Source organism: Onychomys torridus, chromosome 13 (assembly GCF_903995425.1).
Source record: "Onychomys torridus chromosome 13, mOncTor1.1, whole genome shotgun sequence".
Taxonomy (NCBI): Eukaryota; Metazoa; Chordata; class Mammalia; order Rodentia; family Cricetidae; genus Onychomys; species Onychomys torridus.
Genome location: NC_050455.1, coordinates 15,615,272 through 15,636,643, shown reverse-complemented (window position 1 = coordinate 15,636,643; position 21,372 = coordinate 15,615,272). Strand labels below are relative to the sequence as shown.

The window sequence follows — 21,372 nt, the reverse complement described above, 5'->3', positions numbered from 1 at the left end:
TTCTAAATGAAGCTGAGCCAACAATGGAGACCGGCCATCAAAGCTAGTGATGGATCTGACAGTAGCTATAAGGGGATTTCATTGCATGGGGACAGATTGCCTCTTGGCTAGTGCCACATCCCCCAGTCCCTGAAGTGTCCCATCCTGAATGAGAAGAAGCCTGGCACTTCAGTCAGATGCTGGGAACTGGCTCTGTAGATGCCAGTTGGTACCCATGACTTGACCCTGGCAGCACCCTGCTTCCCACCCTCCATATGATTTTCACAGATACACAAAGTGAGAACATAACTTCTGAGTTAAATGAGAAAGTTGTACATATCGCTCAGCCATATCCCAAGCACAAGGCCAATGTTTCAGCCTATTATAGTGACCAGGGTTATCTATACTACAAGAAGCCAACTCTGGTCTGTTATGTGTCTCCAAGATGGGTTCTGTCCAGTAGCTGCACATGTTCCCAGCCTGCCCTCAGCACACAAGAAGGAATGAGCTCTCAGGCCCCATAAACCAAAGTGAGTGTGGCCCTGATCACAGAGCTCAGTGGAGACAGAGCCAAGCACTGTGTGACCCATTTTTAACTAATGCCCAAACCAGCTCCACAAAAGAGCCACTTAAGTCAGCTGATCCAGCTGCACTCCCTACCCTGTAAACAAGGCCACAGGTGCCTAGAAGAGGGAAGGAGCTTGTCCTTAGACATATATTTCCAGGATCTCTAACCCAGGCTTCTTTTAATAGAAAGTTCTCCCAGGGCTCCTGGCCTCCCTTTGTCCCAGGAAGGACTCTCTAGAGGCTGTTCTGCTGGACCTTTTGGGAATTTCTCAGCCTAACTGCTTCTTGCTAGAGAGGAAATCTAAGTTCAGCCCTTAACCCATGCGCCCTAGAAGAGAAGAGTTCGTGTTCACACAAATCAGGGGACATACAGGGTACCACCGAACAAACAAAGAGACTGAAGTGCTTCCTACTATCTGCTACACCCACTCACATCAGTGAGGCAAAGACAGGAGTTACTCTGCCCATTTGGTGGCTGGAAAAACTGAGTGCCAGAGAAAGAAAAGCATTCAGCAAGCCTCAACAGCAAAGATGGCAGCGCTAGACACCTTACAGTATCTGCAGCACCCGTGACAGACAATAAGAATTCTGGAAGAGGTGAGCTAAGACCCTGGTTGAATCCTTGAATACACAGTTGGGCATCATGTGGCAGAGGCTCTGCCAAAGAAGGGAGAAATTCTCTTCTGACTGGATGATGCTATAACTGTGGTCATGGTCCAGCACCGTCTCCAAGGCCAGTGTTGGCTGGTGAGCCAGCAATGGCAAGTGGCCACTAGTCATAAGAGCTCGCTGCAGCTGCCCTGAGCCTTCTGGGGGAAATGAAACCTTCTTGTCTGTTCTTTGGCTGTAAGTGCTCTTGCGTCAGAGGTTGAAAGTAGAGACCTGGGCTGACCTATGACAGATAGTGGCAGGTGAAAAAAGGAACTGACCTCCAGCCACCTAGCAACCACTGAGCTTTGGACATGGGCTCATACAGTCAAAGCCCAACCCTGTTGTTTCCTACTTACAAGCTGTCAGGAACATTTCTTGTAACCTCTCAGAACCCCAGGTCTGTCCTCTGCAAACTAGGAGAAATGGCAGCTACTCACAAGTATATGGTGACATACCTACCCTACCCGCCAGTTTGAAGCTCCTCCATCTAGCTCCCCGCTTCTTGGGACAGCTAGTGCACATATTCTATTTGGAAGCAAAGAGGGCAGAGTCAACTCTGTGGTTTGGTGTACAGTGCAGCCCTCCTGAGGTCAGAATGGATAGTTCAGGGACTGCTTGCTTCCCTGTAGAGGCTGCTGATACCCCTTCTCTAGTTGATGAGCATGGCCGCTCCAGACATCCTTTGCCAGACAGAGGGAGCAAGGGATGGATCAGACCTGCAGGGCTATGACAAAGGCTAGAAAGGGGAAGGAGAGAAGAAAGCTCAGACTGAACAAGGGGCTGCCTCAGTTTCCAGCAGAAGAGAGAAGGGTCTGGTCAAACTCAAGCAACCGAAAACAGGAAATGGCCTTGTGGGTGCCTAAGCCCCCATCCTGAGCTACCACACTGTCTTATAATCCACTCTGTTCCACCTTCCTGGGGAGAGATGATTGCATCCTTTCTGAAAAATAAAGAACAGGAGGGAGAAGGCAAGCCCTCCCTTCTCTCCCTCCCTCTCTCCTTCCCTCCCACTCTCCCAGCACCTCCTCCCTCCCCACCTCCCGCCAGCTCTTGCTCTCCGTTGCTAAGTAGATGGTAGGTTTATTTGCGGCTGTCGGTTCCCAGTAGAAAAATTTCGTCTTGGAGAGCCGCCTGGATGGAAATGGCTTCAGCACCGATTTCATGGAGAAGGTCTGTGCGGTAATTAGTGTTCACGAGGGAGGAATTGGACTGGCAGGCTCCCAAGAAAACTACTCCCCAAAAGTTAGCTGGAGTCCAGAGGGCTACATCAAATGCAGTTCCAGAGTGTGCCTCTCCATCTATATATAGACCTGCAGGCAAAAAAATGGGCGGCTTGGTGGCTGAAGGTTCATGGGGGGACTGGCCATGGGAGGCAGAGGAAGCCTGAGCTGCAGAGACCACTGCAGGAAATGTGAGCTGCCCTCCTCTACAGCTTCTTGCTCAGTCCCTGGTGCCTCTTCCCTTCTTACTGTACCTTGCTCTTGCTCCATAACAGAACCCTGGTAAGAGAGGAAAGGACAAGAAGGTGGGGGAGAGGAAGGGGAGCAGAGAGGAAGGGTGGGCTAGCCCCATACTGGTCAGCACAGGACTGACTTCCTACAGTCATGCTCTATATTTACCTGCTGACATTGTCCTCCTAAGTATCCAGCCTTTCCTCCTCTCTCTGTCTATTAAGCATTCAGGTGCCTCCAGAAAATACTCCCCTGACAACCTCCCCTGCCCTTTCTTCCTCTGGGCGCCTGTAAACTGATACTTGCTCACCCACCATGGGCCATGGCCTTCTTCAAAGTTCCTTCTATCCACAGCCACTCCCTAAGATACATGTCTCCAACCTTCTTCCTCTCTTTCCACTCCCAGGCCAGAGCTAGGCAAACAGTAGCCCCCGAGTCCTTATTAGAAGAACTGAGAGTACCTGGCTTCAGGGAGGGGATGCTCTATCTACTCACATGTGGTCACCAGAAGAAGTTGAATTGAAATCCTGGGCTTTGATTTATTTTCCTTCCTGTCTTCAGTTGCTGGAATGTCCACAAAACAATCTGATTCTTAGGTAGAAATTTACACACTAACAGGTCAAGGTCCCAAACATCATAGAGGTCCCAGTCTGGCCACTCACCCCAGTTTCTGCCTTCAGCCTTGACTCTGTTGACAAGTAGGTGCTACACAGACCATCTTCACCATCAACCTGCACCTGAATGTACTGCAGCCCTGAACCCTCTCCCCTCCCCTGGCTTCGACACCACTGAGATCAGCTCCAAACTCAAGGGTGTGTGAAACTGGAGGTGGAACCCATGTGGTCAGCCTTGGCCACGGCACACAGCTGCCCATTAGCAGAAAGTCCAGGGAGGAGCAGCCAGCAGATTTGACTCTTCTCTACCCCACCCTTGCTGGGCTCAGCCATCCAGCTGGCTTTCCTGGCCAGAGGGTTCGATCGCTCAGCCAAGACAAAGTAACATGTACTAGAGAGCCAAGAGAAAAGATAGATTCAAGGAGAAAATGGCAGGATAGCTGGGAGAATCAGACCCATTGGATGGCAAAAAAACGTAAGGCCTGGGGGTGGTTTTGAATGGCACAACTCACTGATTCAGGGTACTGCACAACCTTTTCTCATCCCTAACCCTTCCCATCCTCTCAATCATCTTGAGAATAGAGCCCTACACACCTCTATGAATACAGGAACATTCTCAGAACTGTCGCTCCACCCACTGCCCATTATCCACCCAGAAAGGGCAGAAGGCCTGGCTGGATGCAGCCATATGTCCACACATGCTATTATGCCCCTGTTGCCTTCCGTTTGGTGGCAAGCCATGGAAATATTCTTCCATCTGTTGATGCACAGTCTTCTGCCTACACAGTTGGTGACCTCTCATGCTAATGGTATGAACTTGCTGCTCCTGCTCGGGGTTCAGGTTGCCCTGAGCTCTCCAGCCTCTTGGTACTCTCCACTCATCTCCAAGGACAGCAGCGGATCTGATCCCTAGTTATCTCATTGTCTTGGAGCGGTTGCTTAGCTTTGACTACACACATATCCTTTCCCTCATCTGTAAGATGATGTATCTATGAGAGGTGCCTACTTTCTGTTCCTTCCTCATCCCTACTCATTCATTCACTGATTCTAGAGACCTGGACTCCTAAGCAGGAATTTAGCAAACTCATTTCACAGAAAAGGAAACGAAGGTATGAAGGTTCATTGACTTGTTGAGGGCTGCAATTCACCCATCAAGAGCTTGCTCAAGGCCTCCATGCAACACTCTTTCATAGTCCATTGTCTACCCCTCACCCTATGCTTCTGCCTCATGCCAAGCCCTGTAGCAGAGGCAGGACAGATAAGTGCCCATGGAGCTGGTTCCCATCATAGCGTTCACAGAGGCCCCTTGAGAACTCAACAGGTATGTGGATGCAGTGCCCAAACTTCACCAGATTTCTTCCCAGTGGGCACATGTTCCTCCCAGACACCCTCTGGAGCTCCTTACCCTACCTATGTGTTCCTTAACAAGGTGGCTAAACCCTGTACCAGTCCTGAGCTGGAGATCCAGCTCTTCCAAGCATTGTCTAAAACACTCCCATGTTCCTCTCTCCTTCCCTCCCAACCCACCTTCCCAGGTCTTGAAAATTCCTCTCACAAAAGAAACAATTGACACCCCAGTGCCTCTTTGGGGAAACATGAAGCTCTAGCTCTTTGTCACTCTGGTCCCTGCCAGCTCATTACAGCTGCCTGTCATTAGCATATTAGATACATGAGGTAAACAAAACACACTTGCATCTGAGATTCTCAGTGCAAACCAAGATCACCCTGAGCTGCATGCAAGCTGGCTGTGCAGAAAGACAAGCAGGGCGCCTGTTCTAGGGAGCATAGATGGGAGTAGGGTTCAATCCAGTGACATGTGCAGGTTCAATGCAGGGAAGCAGACATTCTAAAGGCTAAAGTCATTTTTCATACCATGGGGAACGGCGAGCATCATATCATGGCCATCACTACTGACAATAACAGTAATATCAATACCCTCCCCAATTCTTTACATCGTAGGGGCTCTGCTCACCAAGAACCTCGGCAGGTAAGTATTCATTATTGCCTTTCCACACACAGATTCCATAAACTACTCAGAGGCTCCTAAAACAAGATACTGTCAGAATCCCACCTATTATGCAAAGCTTGCAGCCCTTTCCATGACTCCAGATGCCCTAAGGATAGAAATAGTTAGGCAATGGGGGATGGTGGGTTTTCTCAGAGTCCTCAGCTGTCTGTCCACAGGAACCTTGAGGTCTAAGTCTGGGGTTAGGGGAAAAAATGTCTAGAGTAGTCAGAAGAGCAATAAGTAGTATACAATAGAGAACATGGGATTCAAGTTGTGAGACAAAAAAAGAAGGGAAAGAGGGAAAAGAAATAAGAACGAGGAACAGAGGGAAGGAGAGGGGAGATGAGGGAAGGGAGGGGAAGGAGAAGAGGGGGAATGCAAAGCTAGAAAGTCAAGGGTGTCTGGAGGAAGCATCATGGGATTGATGCTCTTTCAGGCTCCAGCCCTCCTACATCACTGCAGGGGACCCAAACTCAATTCACCTGCTTTGTCTTTGTACCTGCACTGTGTTGTCTTAACTCGAGCTTCCCCCAAGGCCACCATAGGCCATGAATAAAAACCTTGCAATGGGTTTGGGTCTAGGCAAAGTTAAGCAACTACACGAGCAAGGTGCATTCAGGATGCACAGGCTGCCATGGGCCTAATCACAAGACCTTTAATCTTTTGCTGCCTCCCTGTCCTGCCCAGTAAAATGAGGCGAGAACCTTATTATAGAGTTATACTGAATGTGTCAGTCCATATAAAGCACTTAACACAAAAAACCAACACACACTCAAACATCAGGGAGTGTTCACTGTTGTCTTCTGCCACCTAAGGCCCCTGTACAAGCCTTGACTCACAGGATATGTTTGTCACACACTCATCTGCTGACTTGCTCATGTTTATCGAGGGACTCCTATAAAGCAGTGGGTAGGTTTTCCACCGTCTGAAAAATTGTGTTATGGCCAATAAATGGTTGTGAGATGAATGGGGCATTGTGTCACTCCATGCAGAAATGTCAGTCCTCCTCCTAGTCACGTGGCTTACTGGGTCTTTGATACAGTCAACTGATTTGTTAGCTCAGTTTTCTTTTTCCCTCTCTTAGCTATGTGGGCATTCAATGGAGAAAAGAAATAGAACTAAGTGCGGGACTCTGTTCATCCTCTCCACTTGTTAGCACCCCCTTCACACCCTTGTGGGTCAGCAATTTGAGGGTAAACTGGAGACGCTCTACCCCAAGCCCAGAGCTCACACTCCTCTAAAAGTGTGGCTGGTCCCTCAAATAGGCTCTGAGGCCATAGGGAGTGACTCTCCGGTCCAGCACTCTTGTCATATCTGCAGACCCCTCCCTTGTTGCAGCCCTTGGGTTAAATATTACTAAATATGCCTATGTTTGTGTTTGTCTGGTTAACACTGGGTGAACATCAAAATCAAGCCAAGAGAGCAGCTTAAGAAGCTGAAAGTATGGGAGAGGTGGACTGTGGCCTGCCAGGAGGTTATGGTTTTTCCTGATGTTGTACATATGCATATCTCTCTCTCTCTCTCTCTCTCTCTCTCTCTCTCTCTCTCTCTCTCTCTCACACACACACACACACACACACACACACACACACACACACACAACACACACACACACGGGGGGGGGGGGTTGCACAGACACACATAGACACACAGACAGAGAGACAGGCACACAGACACACATGGGGGCATACAAACACACAGACAGGCATAGACACACAGACACACATACAAGCACACACACAGTAAGAGAGAAAGAGGCACACAGACACACACAGGCATAGACACACACACACATGCACAGGAGAGAGAAAGGCACACAGACACACATATACACATGCATACACAGAGAGGAAGAGAGAGGCACACAGGCACACACACACACACACACACACACACACACACACACACATACATACACACATCACATACACACCTTGTTTTGTTCTTGTGGCTTACACCCTGTTAGGAAGAAGCTAAAGAAAAGAGTTGAGACTGCAGTTCCAAGGGTTAGGCCCAGCTCCACTGCAACCAGAGGGTAGTGGACATGGCCTCACCTTCTGATTCTATTCTGACCAGTTCAATCCAATTGCCCATAGGAGACTCTGGTACTGGAGCCTGAGTGAAGAGCCCAGCCCAACAGCTGTGGTCTTACTGGAGGGATGGGATTTCCACAGATGACAATAGCAAGAAACCATTCAGACACACACGTTTTTTAATATTTGAACATGGAAAGAGGTGCTCCTTTAAAGCCGAATCAGTAGAAGCTAAGAAACTGAAGAGGGTTGCATGGATGAGCTGTAAGTTTAGCTGGGCTCTTAGGATGGGAAGATCTGGTTAGGATCCAGGAACAAGAGCTGGGAAGATTGCTCAGTGATAGGTGCACTTGCTGTTCTTCAAGAGGACCCAAGTATCAGTATCCATTTGGCTGTTCACATCCATTTGTAACTCTAGTCCCAGGGAATCCAGCATCCTATTCTGACCTCCACAGGTACCAGGCATATATGCAGGCAAAACACTCACAGAAATAAAAATAAAATATTTTTCAGTGATTCAGGAACACGGAAGGCATCCTGGAGGAAGGATGTGACAGTCAAGTCCCGAGAGTAACATGGACACATGGTATTAGAGAGATGATCTATCAGTGTAACAGAGGAGGACTCTCTGAACCTCAAGGGATGCACAACTCTACTGCCTGTTCTCTTTAGTTTCCATCTTCTCCGTAACACACATGGCACCTTGACAGACAAGATCAGTCTCTGTGGTGCATTCGGAGAGTTTCAGGCTTGCTGACATGGCAACAGCTTTGGGAACAGCTAAATACCTCCAAGCTTCCTCTGTGTGGGGAAGGGTATTCTGGGAAAATTCCCCCTACCTCTACTTCTAGTAACCACCATATAAGGCTCCACTGAGAAGATCCCTATGCAAAATAGTAGATATCTGCCGAGTTGCCTCTGCCCCCAAAAATGCCCTGGGCCACCAGAGGCTCAGAGGAGGCACCACATGTTTCCCATTCACTAAGGTCAGCGTGTCAGACAGGCTGAGAAGATAGAGAAGAAGAAAGAGAAGATACCCAAGATGGGTAGGGATATCAGAAGTGGTTTCTTTCCCCAAGCCAGTTAAGATGAACCTCAATTTGGTCAGAGATCTAAAGTCTGGTGATGGCTAGGAGACCTCTAAGAGCCAGCGATCCATCCCTACAGGATGGAGTCTGGCTTCTTACACTGTTCTTAGAAAATTCAAAATGGGATCTAAACTGCCCTCCACATTAATTAGAAAGGAACAGGTTTGAGTTCTAGGTTCTAGCAGAGAACTTCTCCTGGCATTGGTGAGAGCAGATGTTCTGAAGGCATTTAGAGTCCAACCTTGACGTGGTGTGGAAGAGCCCTGGCATGTGGCCACTGGTGCTTAAGAGGACCCAGGGGTAAGTTAGGCCAGGCACCACCTTAGATGACTATCTATGTCCCTGAAGGAAGAGATGCGGTCATCCCGGAGCACCTTACCTCAAGTGAAGGACATGGGTTGAGGGCAGGAAGGGAGAATATTTTTATTCAGTAACCCAAGCATCTCTCTGAGTACCCACCACACTTGTATTGTTTCTTAGACACTGTCCAAGACCCATGGGGTGGATGATAAGAACTGAGCCCCAAATCAGCCAATGAGAGATGGTGGGTGCCTGTCCTGCCACAGTTATGGCGGGTGCCTCTCCTAGACTACTTCTGAGCCGTCAAAGGCTGACGACAGCCCACATCTTCTCTAAGATTCAAGAGTGATCAAATTGTGGATGTGACAGAGCTTTGGCATATAATAGCCAGAGAGAAAGTTCATGATGGCTCATGATAGGGATACCCTTGTGCTTTTCTGGGGACTCTGAGGAGCTGCCAGCCTAGAGCTAGGCCACAGAAACAGCCTTGTGGGTTATAGGAACAGAGGCCACAGTGTGGTCAGATGACGAGACTAGTTTTTCTACAGGCCTTCATGGAAAGGCTAGGCTCCTCCTGGCCTACTACTCCTCTGTCTCCTGGGTCATCAACCCTGGCCAGGAACTGGGGAGCTCTTGGCCAGGAGAGAGGCGAGGCCATTACCACGTCACGTACACTTTTTGTCCTTTTTCGCAGTGCTGCAGAACACCAGACATGTAATTCTCTGGCGTTTAGGGTGTAAACAAGGGCAACTGGCAGAGAGAGTTGCTTGGCAAAGGACCGTCAGGCTGGTCCTTTAAACCTCTAAGGTCTGTGGCTCCTCATTTAGAGTCATTGTGGTCTCTCAGTGCCTTCTGTCCCACAAGAAGAGAAAGGCGAGGTGGGTCCTGTTCCCCTGAGAGTCTCAGTGTAGGTCAATAAATCTGAGCCACCCCAGAACTAGGCCATGTTCATCTTGAGGTGGGGCTAAGGGAAGGAGGAAATAAATTTAGAGCTCCAAGGAAGCCTATTCTCCTGCTACAATGTGCAATTGAGTTGAATTTTGCAGAAACTCAGCCACAATCTTGCATGGACCTTACTCTCTGGAACTTCTGGTTTAGAAAGGAGACCCCAGGAGGGTAGGGCTGAGCCTGAAATGACAGCTTATTTATTATCGGGTCCACACCTCAAGGCTCCCTCCTCTGGGGAAAATGGATGGCTCCGCCCCTGGCTCACTCTCTCAGACTTCAGGCTCCACCCCTCAAACCCTTTCTATCCTTCATCCAGTCATTGCCCAGACTTACTTTCTGGTCAGCTCCCCAAAGACTGGAGTTTAGGGATATCTTCTGCAATGTAATTCATCTGGCCCTGGATGGAGATGCCCTCTCCCCCTATAAGTAGGACCGATAATAGAGTGTCTCCATTGTGGGCAGACACATGAATATGAGGCAGACAAAGATTCACAGTTTAACTGCCAAATGAAGTCGGTAGTCCCCAGGGACCCTGAGAGATATGAAGTTGGTGGAGTCAGGAAAGGTCTTTTGGGGAAGGAGCGTGGTTCACCTCTGGAAAGACACAAGGCTCCAGTGGAGGGAACCATGGAGCAGGTAGCAGGGGGAAGAACACTATTCCAAGGCTGTGGAGTTGCCAAGGAAGTCGGATGCCACCTGTGGCTGGGGAATGTCTGTCTTTTTACTTGGAGAGGGAAGTCTTACAGGAGCTATGGGAATGGAACATAGAAACAGAAAAAAGCATGGGGAAGAGAGGAAGATGGTCCTACCGGAAAGGTTTATGTTGCAGGAACTATCAGACAGGGTCTTGAGGAGACGGTTGGGCGGTTGGGTGGTTGGGTGGGAGGACAGGAGAGTGAGGCTTGGTGCTCAATGTTCCTGCTCACTACCCTGCCTGCTGGGCCATGCTTGAGTGGCTCACTCTTAGTGCATACCATATGCAGTGTTCAAGCGTGAGGCCACATAGAAGTCTCCAGCATGTGATAAGCAGGTGGGTTAGACTAGAAGCCCAGAGGTGGCTCTTGGAAGAGGTGCAAGCTTGGGATAGGCCCACACACAGGGGAATTATATAAGTCCCAGAACAAGGGGAGAGACCAGAAAGATCTGGCCTCAGAACAGCAGTAACTTTCCCTCTGGAGACACTTTCTGACTTGTCCTTCTTCCCTCTGTCCACTTAAGATCCTGATATCGCTTCTCAGCAAAAGGCTACGTCTCCATGTTAAATCCCACAAGGAATCGTCAGGAGCATCCTGGGGCCAGGATGGTGGCCTGAGTAGAGATTCACTGAGGATGGAGTTTCAGGCCCCATAGCACACCCAGTAGATCCAGATTTGAGACAGATCCTCTAACAGCTCACCAGCCCAGTATGCTTTAACATGTTCTGATTTACATGAAAGAACTTTTATTAATGTTCTTGCAAAGCCAAGTGATAGGTATGCAGCCCCAAATGCTTTCCCTCTTCCAGATCCCTCTCCCTGTCTTTGCCTCCTCATCTTCCTCCCTTGGGTCTGACTGGCATGTTCTTCTGATCTCCCCCATCCTCCAACTCTCTCCTACTTCCTCCAAGCCAGCTGATTCCAGGCCTGAAAGACCTGATGTTTTATTAAAGTCCAGATCTTCCTATTCTAAGGCCACCTTCCTCTGACTAATTCTGTAATTCAATTAGTAGGAAGCCAAGGCCTGGCTGCAGGGGGAGGAAGGGGAGCCCGTCACATCGGGAGCCTTTCCTTCCGTGATGATTACACCCCAGGCTTCAGCCCTGTTCGAGTTGGGCAGGAAATTGTTCTTCCTTCACTTTACAATGACAAGGGCCTTTTATCCTGGCTCACAGGGGCTTTGTAAATTACTGCCATCATCTCTCGGTGCAATTAATTCTGCAGCCCTGTGTTTTTCTCCCACATGGGAGAGGGCTCCACCCACTTTCCTAGGCATCACCAATGCCCCTTGCCCCATGATGGGGAGCAGGCTGCTCTGCTCCAGAGAAAGGTAGACACCTTCACCCACGCCTCTCCTGTTCATGCCTCCACACCACCCATCCTGCCGTTCTCTTCCCAGCTGAATTCTTGTGACTAGGTCGTTTTTGTTGTTTCTTCCCTTCCTGCCTCCCTTCCTCTCTTCCTGTGCTTCTGTCCCAAGGTTTCCAGTCTCTCTTCAGGCTTCAGTCATAGGTCTCTTGCTCTTCGTCCGTGTGTGCTCTTGGTCTCTCAGCCCTGCATCTGATCCAAGAGATATAACGATAGTGTCTCCACTCTCGCAGGGTAGCAGTCTATTCAAAGACACAGACATGAAACTGGCAAACGGAAGGGATGAGTAAACACACATGGCAAGCCAGAAAAGGTTAGGTGGCTATATAAAGAAAAGTGAACCGGGGCCAGAGCATTTAGCACACAGCAGAGTTGGGAATGCCAGGGGAGTGGCAGGTCAGAATGGGCCAGCAGAGGTGGGCACGCAGGCATAAGGGTCCATCTCCAGCTGTGAGAAAGAGGAGGTACCCAGGCCATCAGCTGCTGACACAGCACTGTACACAGTTTCTCTCTAATCCTGTTATTTCTCAGTCTCTACTCCCACCCAGATGGTTTCTAAAGCTCCTTCCTTTTTTGACAGACTGGGGTTCTATTCTGCTCAATTCAGTGCTTTAAGAGGAGATGAGAGAGTGTGTGGACTTTCGAAGGGGAGGAGGTCAACAATGAGCTGCTGGAAGCGGATAGACTACAAAGTGGGTGCTCAAGGCAATATCATGGCTCACCCAGAGAGTCTCTGCATCACTTGGGTAGTTTCTCACCACACACCTGGGAAAATCTCAAAAGACCAAAAGTCTGGCAATGCTCTCAGAGCAACCAGCTACCTTATCATTGATCCAATTCCCCAAACACCAACTTCTCTCGCTCAGACTGTGAACCAAATTCACACTTAGAGCTTACCAGGCAGAGAACCTGTTTCAAAGATCAGAGCTGTACTGCCCAGTTCCAGCACAGAGGAGATGCTGAGGCAGCAAGGTGTCTGCCCCACCAACAGATGACTGTACTCAGGGTGTATTTGAAAGACAGCTGATGTCCAGCTGTGTCCTCAACACAGGCTATGGGTCCTGCATTCTGTCTTACCTGCTCTTGTCTACTTTTTTCTTACTCCATTCTCCTATACACATCGTTTTTTCTTGCAAGTTAATTATGCAAGTGGTATGTGAACACAGAGTCTAAATGTATCAAATCAAACAAAAAGGGCAAAATCACCTGGGGATACAGCTCCCATTAGGGCCTCATGCTCCTGTGTGCAGATCCTTGTAACTTTGCCTGTAAATGTAGAGAGTGCATACAGAAGGAGAGGAATTTGCATCCACTGGGTATCTACGGTGCCAATTATCATACTATTTGTTTTTCCTATCAGACAAGGATGCTTTCTTGGCTGGTAGATTAAGGATCATTTCACCTTTTTGTTTATTTGTTTTTCAAGACAGGGTTTCTCTGCATAGCTCTGGCTGTCCTGGAACTCACTCTGTAGACCAGGCTGGCCTCAAACTCACAGAGTTCTGCCTGCCTCTGCCTTCTGAGTGCTGGGATTAAAGGTGTGTGTCGCCACAAGGCTCATTTCACCTTTTTAACTACTGTGGAATATTCAGTTTTTAAAAAGAAGTATCCCTGCCTTGGGGACATTTCTTGGGTTTTCTTTTTTTTTTCTACTCTTAACAGCCATAATGGCTTGTTATTCCCTCCTCTGTGAGCATAAAGACCAGACCATGTACTTGTAGGATGGGAACTTGGAGAGGACGGCTGTGCCTGGAAGCCAGGAGGAATCTCCATGACCCTGATTTCACCAATAGAAGGACTATTGGTAGAAATATTAAGGCAACTCCACATAGTTAAAAGGGAGGATTATTTTGTGGGATAACTTACAAGTAAAGGGATAGGTTACAGGGTCTGGGAAAGGTAAAGCGCAGTCTAGTGGTGTTCTCTGGAAAACTCTGCTCCATCTACTTCCAACGTCCAGGATCCAGGAACCAAGAGAGCTGGCCATCAGGATCTAGGGGTCCTGTCTCAGCTCTGCCTTGTAGGCATGACAATTACCGAAGCTTCAATGTGGGTGGTACTTCCAGGTCAAAGCTGGAACAGCTACTCACTACAAAGAACACTTCTTTCTCAGAGCTTTTCTAGTTCCTAAGTGGCAGCCCTGTGACAGGACCTCCCACAGTATCCTGTGCATAGCTACTCCACGACAGAATCTGCTTGCCACCCACACTGTACGTTCATAGAGGGCCTCTGTAGGGATGGCTCTGAGAGATCCATTATACACCTTAAGACAGTGAGTGTGGCTGACTTAGTAGCTTCCAGGCTGAGGCTGGCAAGCTCCATATTCCTTCAAACTATCCCAGCCTCACTGCTCAGAGCCTGAGGAGCTGCAATGAGCTACAGGAGGTAATGTCTAGCTGTCCTGGTGGGAGCTATGAGTTCCTCTGCTCTGTTCCTAAACAGGAGAGCCTTGCCAGCATCTGATAAGGCTTGGCCCCTGGGATCCCACCTTGGCCTCCATCTCAAACCCATGGCTATGTGCACTCCCTGTGAGGGCAAGCTCTCATCCTACAGCCCCCTCTCCACCAATCCCCTGGGGCTCTGCTCTCATCTCAGCCAAGGTGCAAACTAGTCCTTCCTGGCATTCTGGATTTGGCATTATGAGCAGCTTATCCATATCTGCCTTCCTCAAAAAGCCTTGAGTGAGCAGACTAATCTCTCCTGCTGGAAAGTGAAGTGCAAATCCAGCTGCAGAGAGATGGTTGGAGTAGTACCAGGTGCCACGGTATAAAGGTGGACCTTCCTCACAGCAGGGTTGGAGAACAGGGGATGAAGGAAGGGGCTCTGCCCTTGCCCACTTTCTACATCACAAAAGGGAATGAGTACCCACAGCTGATTCCACAGATTCTACAAGCTTCTAAGAGGGATTACTGTCTCCAAGGATAGATATAGAGGATAGATAAGGGACCCACGATTCAGAAAAAGGAAGCCCTGAGTGACCTGTGGCTGGTACAGGGTTCTTCTGAGCAGACAGAGCTGTGTATAAACTCTTTCAAGGAATTCCAGAAGAGGGATATGAGTGCACTGTCAGGCCTGTCCTGGGAGCCTACAGGAAGGAAAAAAGGCAGCCTGCAGTGACCCACCTCCTGACCCTCACAAGCAACCTCAGACCCATACCACAAAGGCAGTCCAGCATGTAGCATCATCCAAGAGGCTCAGAGCAGCTCTTGGCAGCTTCTGAAGACAATTTCTGTAACCCTTCCATCATGACTGCCAAGTTAGTCAAGGTGTTTGGGAATTCAGTGCTCTCAAGGAGTAAGGCATCTCTGCCCCTGTTCTGAGGCCAGAGAAGCAAGCAGATGCAGAACAAGATGGAGTTCCTGGCCTCATCAGAGTGTTAGGAGATTGCCAATCAATGAGCAAATAGATATTAAGGTCAAGGAGTAGTGGGTGACAAATAGGAAGGAAATATGTCAAAGGATCAGGGGAGATGTGTGTGCGGGAGGTTGGGATGGTGGTAAGTGAGGGGGTTGAGAGAAGCGACGGAGGAGGTCACATCTGATGGGTACCTGAAGGCAGTGAAGGAGGAAGGCAGGCCAGGCTTGTAAAAGGGGAAGGGTGAGGAAGCAGTCGTTGTAGATAAGGGATCTAAGACAGATCACGTCTCAAAAGGATGAGAAAAAGTAAGGAAGCCGGGGAGTGAGCAAGGAGAAAAACTTGCAGGAGAGATTCCGAAGTGAAAATGGTAGGGGACATCATTTGGGTCTGGGACAGGGTTCCTAAAAGACATGGGTACATGGTGGAGCTCTGAGCCCTCTCAGAAAACAATGGAAGAAATTCCTAGAAGCTGGACAAAAGCAACAGATTTCCCCATCTGAGATCCCTAGTTTATTTTTCTGGGCTGTGAGAACAATATGGTCACTTCCTCCTTGTCCTTCTCTTCCTTCCTCCTCTCCAAACCTGCCCCTGACCTTGTCCCAAGCTGGCTTGCCTGCATGTGGCTGAGACACTGGCTGTGTCTCTGCAGCAGGCAGAAGACAGGGCCAACAAGGAGATGAGGGAACAGGAGGAAAGACACCCCTGGGAAAGGCAGGCGGTGGCGGCAGGCGGGACGACGTCACAGGGCCTCTGGCCGCTATTCATTTCAGCCGCCTGTGTCTCCATCAATAACCGTCTGCCAGTGACCAGGAGGGACGAAGAGGGAGAGGAGGGAGGAGGGGTGATGTGGGCCTGGTCCAGAAGAGGGAGGATGGCATGAAGACTCCTCGGCAGGAGGAAGAGCCAGCATTGGAACTGGAGCTTCTATTTCCTTTTCCACCTCTGTTTCCCCTCCACACACATGTTCCCTTCCTGCCATCTCTCCAGCCAGCAAAGATGGGGGAGCAGGATCTGTTTCTACATCAGAAGGGGAGGAACAGAGGCTACTAGGTACAAACTTGATGGTGGGAGGAAGGCACTGGAGAGGATGTTGTGGGGACTCTGTGCATCAAGTGGCCACAACAAGTCTAATGACTAGAACTGAGGTATGTACCAGACAGCCACTGCCAGCTGGAAGGCCTCTGGAGAAAAAAGCCTGAGTCTATCACAGAGCAGACATTCAAGAGGTAAATGGCCTTTGAAGGACCAGAATGCATGTAGCCCATGGAAGGAATGGTGCAATCATGAGCTGCTTTAACCAGACTCATGGAATGACTGGGTTGGGAGCAGTGAACGTGAAGAGAGTAGACATAACCCTGAGCTGACTGATCACAGAAAATGGGGTGGGGATTAGAGACAGAGAGCAGGGAGGCTAGAGAAGACCATGCAGGCAGGGATCTACCCTGCCGGTCTTTTCCCTAGGGTAGGGTCGTGGGTGGCTTTACAAACAAGAGTTTTAGCCTAAAACAGGCCTTTGCAGTTTTACCATTGCTTCCAGCCAGTTTTGCAGGAGCGCCAAGCTGCCTTCAGTCCCACCTGCAGACAGAGGAAGGGGCCCCTGAATGAAGGTAGTCAGTAGCGGAAACTCTCAAAACCAATTCTGTCGCCAAACATTCTGTTCCCGTGTCATGGTGCCTGCAGATGGGCATTGAACCCTTCCATGAGCAGGCCGCACTGCACGGACGCACCGGAGTCCCTGACAAGCAGTGGAGTGGAGTTGTTACAATGGCTCAGAGGGAAAAGGAAACAGGACCTTGGAGAGCATGCTCGGCTCTTTTAACAAGAGACGATGCAGGTGGGGCGGAGTGAGGCAGAGCTGTCCTCAGAGTTAAGAGGCTAAACAAGGGTAGGCCTCAGTGGGTTTGATAGCCCAAGAACCCTTCAGACAGGGAGGTGTGTGAAGACCCTCACCGCAAATTTGACAGCAGGAATCGGGGCAGAGAACACAAAGGACATATGACAGCCCTGTTCGTTTGATTAAGACAACTGACTGGAAGGTGGGCTCTCCCTTACAAATTCGGCCTTTATTTGGAAGGTCCCCGACTCTTGCACTGCTGAGGGGCGCAGAGCAAGGAAGGAGCCACTGGTGGTAACAGCTAAAAAAGCAGGGAGCTAAAGGGGAACACTGCCCCTCCTGGGAGGTGCAGGGGCTAGAGTTGAAATTGATTAAAAACAACACTGACAAGGAGTGGAGAGAAGGCAGAGACGCCTGGAGCACCAGGGCGCAAGGACAGAGAGAGACCCGCGGGCAGAAAGGAGGGGGGGGGGCGTGGGGAGTGGGGAGGACTCCGCGGAGGAAGCAAAATAGGAAAAGCCACGGGAGGAAGGAGAGGCAGACAGACGGGAGACCGAGGGACAGGGGAGCACGGAAGAGAGCGCCCAGGAGAGAGAGAGGTGGGGAGAGCCGTGACGAGCAGGAGGGCGGGAGTGCGGGGCGGGCAGCAGGGCGCGGCGGCGGGCCGGGCCTGGCTGGGGGCGCCCCCACTGACCCTTGTCGCCGCTTGCTTCCCTCCCAGGCTGCGCTTTCCTCACCTACTGCGAGCGTGAGTCAGCGCTGAAGGCCCAGAGCGCGCTGCACGAGCAGAAGACCCTGCCCGGGGTAAGTGGCGCCGGCCACGGCGTAGCCGGCCGCGTGCCGACAGGGGGCGACTTCGGGAGGTCGGGCCGCGACTCGCGGGGCGGGGACAGCAGGGACCCCGCGGGCCGGGTTGTCTCTCGCTAAGCCCCTGGGCTTGAGCTTCAGGGAGCGCGGGGAGGGGGGAGGTGTGTGTAGGGGGGGGGCAGGGGGATCTGTACTGGGACCGCGGGCACCGAGCTCGGACCAGCCCGCCGCCGCCGCGGCTCCTGGCCGTCCAGGCCCGACGGGGGACGAACTTGGCCGTGACCACGAGCCCAGACGGGGTTAGCGCACGCACAGCCCGGGGCGGGGCGCTGCATGTCCTGGGCCTGGAGCGGCGCAGTGCTGGGTGATGCTCGACTCGCTCCCGAGTGCACCCAGCTGGGCCCCCGCTGGGGTCTGGCACCCGCGGCTCCCGAGCCCTGGGCCGCGGTGGGAGGGGCGCATCCCCGGCGCCCCGAGTGAGATCACCGCGGTTTATTTAAGGAGCCAACCCTCGTCTTTGATAAACTATCGCGCCTTGGCCCTGGTTTATAGCTTCTGTGAGGGGGAGAAGGGAATTATTTATGGTCCCCCTAACTGGGTGTGATATCAGCCGTGGCTATTATCGAAGCTAGTTCATCACCATAAAATAAGAAGTGTCCCTCGGGTCAAGGGTCTGCGCGGTCTCTCCTGTGGGTTCAGAGAGATTGGGTTGGGGGGTTAGGAAATATACAGCCGCTGAGCATCTAAAGATAAATGGAAGGAGGTGTGTTTGTGGAATAGTTTAAAGAATAAGCAAATATGCAATGTATCTGTGTATACAGTGGGCGCTGCTGGGAAGCACGTGTGTTCTGGATGTATGCACGCCTATGCTTAGACATGCGTGTTTACATTCCTACCAAGCAAACCGTATGTAAACACACGTTTCCATTCCTGCCCCACAGCAGGAAAGGTTAACCAGGTAGATGAGAGCAAATGGCACACCCCAGGGTGAAGCAGCTCCCCACCTCAAACCCCCGACCCCACTGGCTCCAGAGGTCTTTCATTAAAGCTTTGGGGTCGAGAATGTGGAATTACACAGGCCCTTCCTTCCATTATGACAGCCTTTGTATTGTATTTTGGTATTTGTGATTGCAAAGCACGGGGGCTGAGTCATCTTAATAACATAGCCGCGGATGCAAATGTATGGAAATGCAGGCGCGCACAGATTTTGTGTGGAGCGGGGCTTTGGCAGGGTGGCCGTTCCCAGTTGGTTTCTTAGTGGTGTCGACTACATGCACATATATTATAGTAATGCTTTCTGGGTGCCCTCTGTAGGATGGCAGAAATGTGCTCGACGTTGTGTGTGACGCATAAAGCCATAGTGTAAGGTAGTCAAAGGTTTCTCAGAAAGGTCTGTCCTGATTAATAAAATGCTTATGGCACTTTGTTTGGGGGGAGATTGTGGGAGATGTTTGAGAACAACCCAAATGGAATGGAACACACCACATTGTTATGGGAGGCCCTCCGTTAGCTGCAGAGAGATTGCTGGAGAGTTTCATAATTAAAAGGCAGGAATCAGACGGAGAAATGGAAAGGGGAAAGGTGGAAGGGGGTTCGGATTTCCGAAAAAGGAAAAGCGGCTGTGGATTGTTCAGGACTTAACCTTAACTCGTGGTTGTTTATTTTACATATAATAGAATAGCTAAATGATGGAGTGTATTAGTTCTTTAATAATTTATAGAAATACTTTGATGTTGCAGTAATTACATTAAAGGTCACATATCAAAGGTAATTTGGTTGAGCAGCTGTGATGGTTTCTCAGAAGCAATCAATATCACTGTCCGTGGTGCTGATTTCACCAAGGGGCCTGCCAGATTAAAGAAGGCTTATTACCAGGCAGAAGGGCCCAGGGGAAATCAGGAGCACGTTGGAGCGAGGCGCCAGCCCCCCTTCCACCGATAATTAACACCATTCCCCATAATCTGCGCTAATCCCTCATACTGGGAGATCCAGTGGCATTTTTCTGAAATCACAAAGACAAGTTGGGTAAAAGGCAAAAAGAACCATGAATGTATGCCAGCAGAGATGGGGTGGAAGTAGATGCCTCTGGTAGGTCTCAGACACAGCCCAGAGTTCCCTGTGCTGCCCGGAACACCGACCTTTCTTCAGAGGCTTCCTGAGAAGACTCAGCCTCATAAACCTGCTTGCACAATTCTCTGGGCAGGCGGAGCTCGCAGGGGGAGACACAGGGAAAAAGATAGAGTTGCAGCTACAGGTTCTGAGGGCACATTGTCCCCACACAAACGCACATGCAGACAAATGGAAAACAAAATGACTGAGTAAAATTATGCTTTAAAGTGGAGTCATTTTGATCCCGAAAAGCAGAACTGCCGTTATTATTGTGAGCTGGTTCTCTCCTCGGAGATCACAGAAAGTGTGCCGCCAGCAAATGCAGAGAGAGGTCCAAGCAAAATGCTCAACCAAATCATACATGTTCCTGCCAGCTGAGGCTGTGCTTACAGCTGCCTGTTTGGTTAGAAGTGGGGCACAGGAGAAACCTCTTCTTGCCTGGGGCAGCCGCAGTAGGGGTCCTAGTGAGCACCCTCTGTGTCTGACTAAAGGAGAATGAAATTGAAAGGGGAACCTGGAAAAGTGGCAACCTCCGCAATTTAGGCACTCTTTCCAGACTTCAAAATTCATTAAAATCAATCCCTTAAAATCACCCCTCTACTTTCTTACTGAGGAGAGAAAGCTGGTGCAGGCAACACATCCTGCTTCCTAGCAACTTACAGAGCTGGCACCACCTTCCAGGAAGAAAAATAATCCATTGTTGTACACAAAGACACATCAGTGCACGTGCACACACCACCACAGCTAACAACACCAATGCAGCAGCTGCAGCTGGACCAGAGGCACTCCTCACTCACCTTCATCCAGGAGGACAGGGGAACTAGCATTGCTCTTGGAATAAGTAGAATTTTAGGGAACAAGTCCCCAATGGCTGTTCTTCTGAATCAGAGGCCAATTTCCCTGGAAACCAGCCTAATTGAAGCTGCTTTGAGGGCTGATGGAGTCATCGCCTGGACCAGTGTCACAAATGGATTATTATTCTTGAATGTGGCATGGTTTCAGTAGAGTGAGATTACTAAACCATGAAGCCTCACCAGGGTTCTTGGGAATATGGCCTTCTGCCAGAAAGTCAGCATGATGCACTTCAATCTCTCTCTCTCTCTCTCTCTCTCTCTCTCTCTCTCTCTCTCTCTCTTCTTTCTATCTCTCTTCACCCTTTCCTGCTAGAAGACCAGTCCCCTCTATTATCAGTGTTTACAGGGTACTATCACAGAATGTGGCTTCTCAACCCATCAGCAAGGATTTTCCAATATATGCCTTTCCCTCTTGGAGTTGCCCATCAAGTTGGGGACAGAAGCCACACACACAAATGTAACCAACCATGGAAGACAGTAGACGTTATAATAAAGTGGCCAGTGCAGTCGACTGCCTAGCATTCACAGTGAATACTCCATAAGCAGTGTGCTAAATGATAGGCATGATGCTACTTATCACATCCCTTGCCTCAGTCCCTTTTTGAAGACCACCCTGTGAGGAAGACATCATGATTTTGATCACACAGTTGACAAATAGCTCTGGATTTGTCACTGCCCCTCAAGTTCTTCACTTCTGTGCATGCTGTCA

General features: G+C 50.0%; 1 protein-coding gene across 1 annotated transcript in view; it reads left to right on the top strand.

Moving 5' to 3' along the window:
* Celf4 (CUGBP Elav-like family member 4) overlaps positions 1-21,372 on the top strand; it is a 283,403-nt gene that overhangs the window by 58,973 nt on the left and 203,058 nt on the right. The window contains 1 exon segment of the mRNA XM_036205194.1: positions 17,615-17,697. Within this exon segment, the coding sequence (XP_036061087.1) occupies positions 17,615-17,697 (83 nt within the window).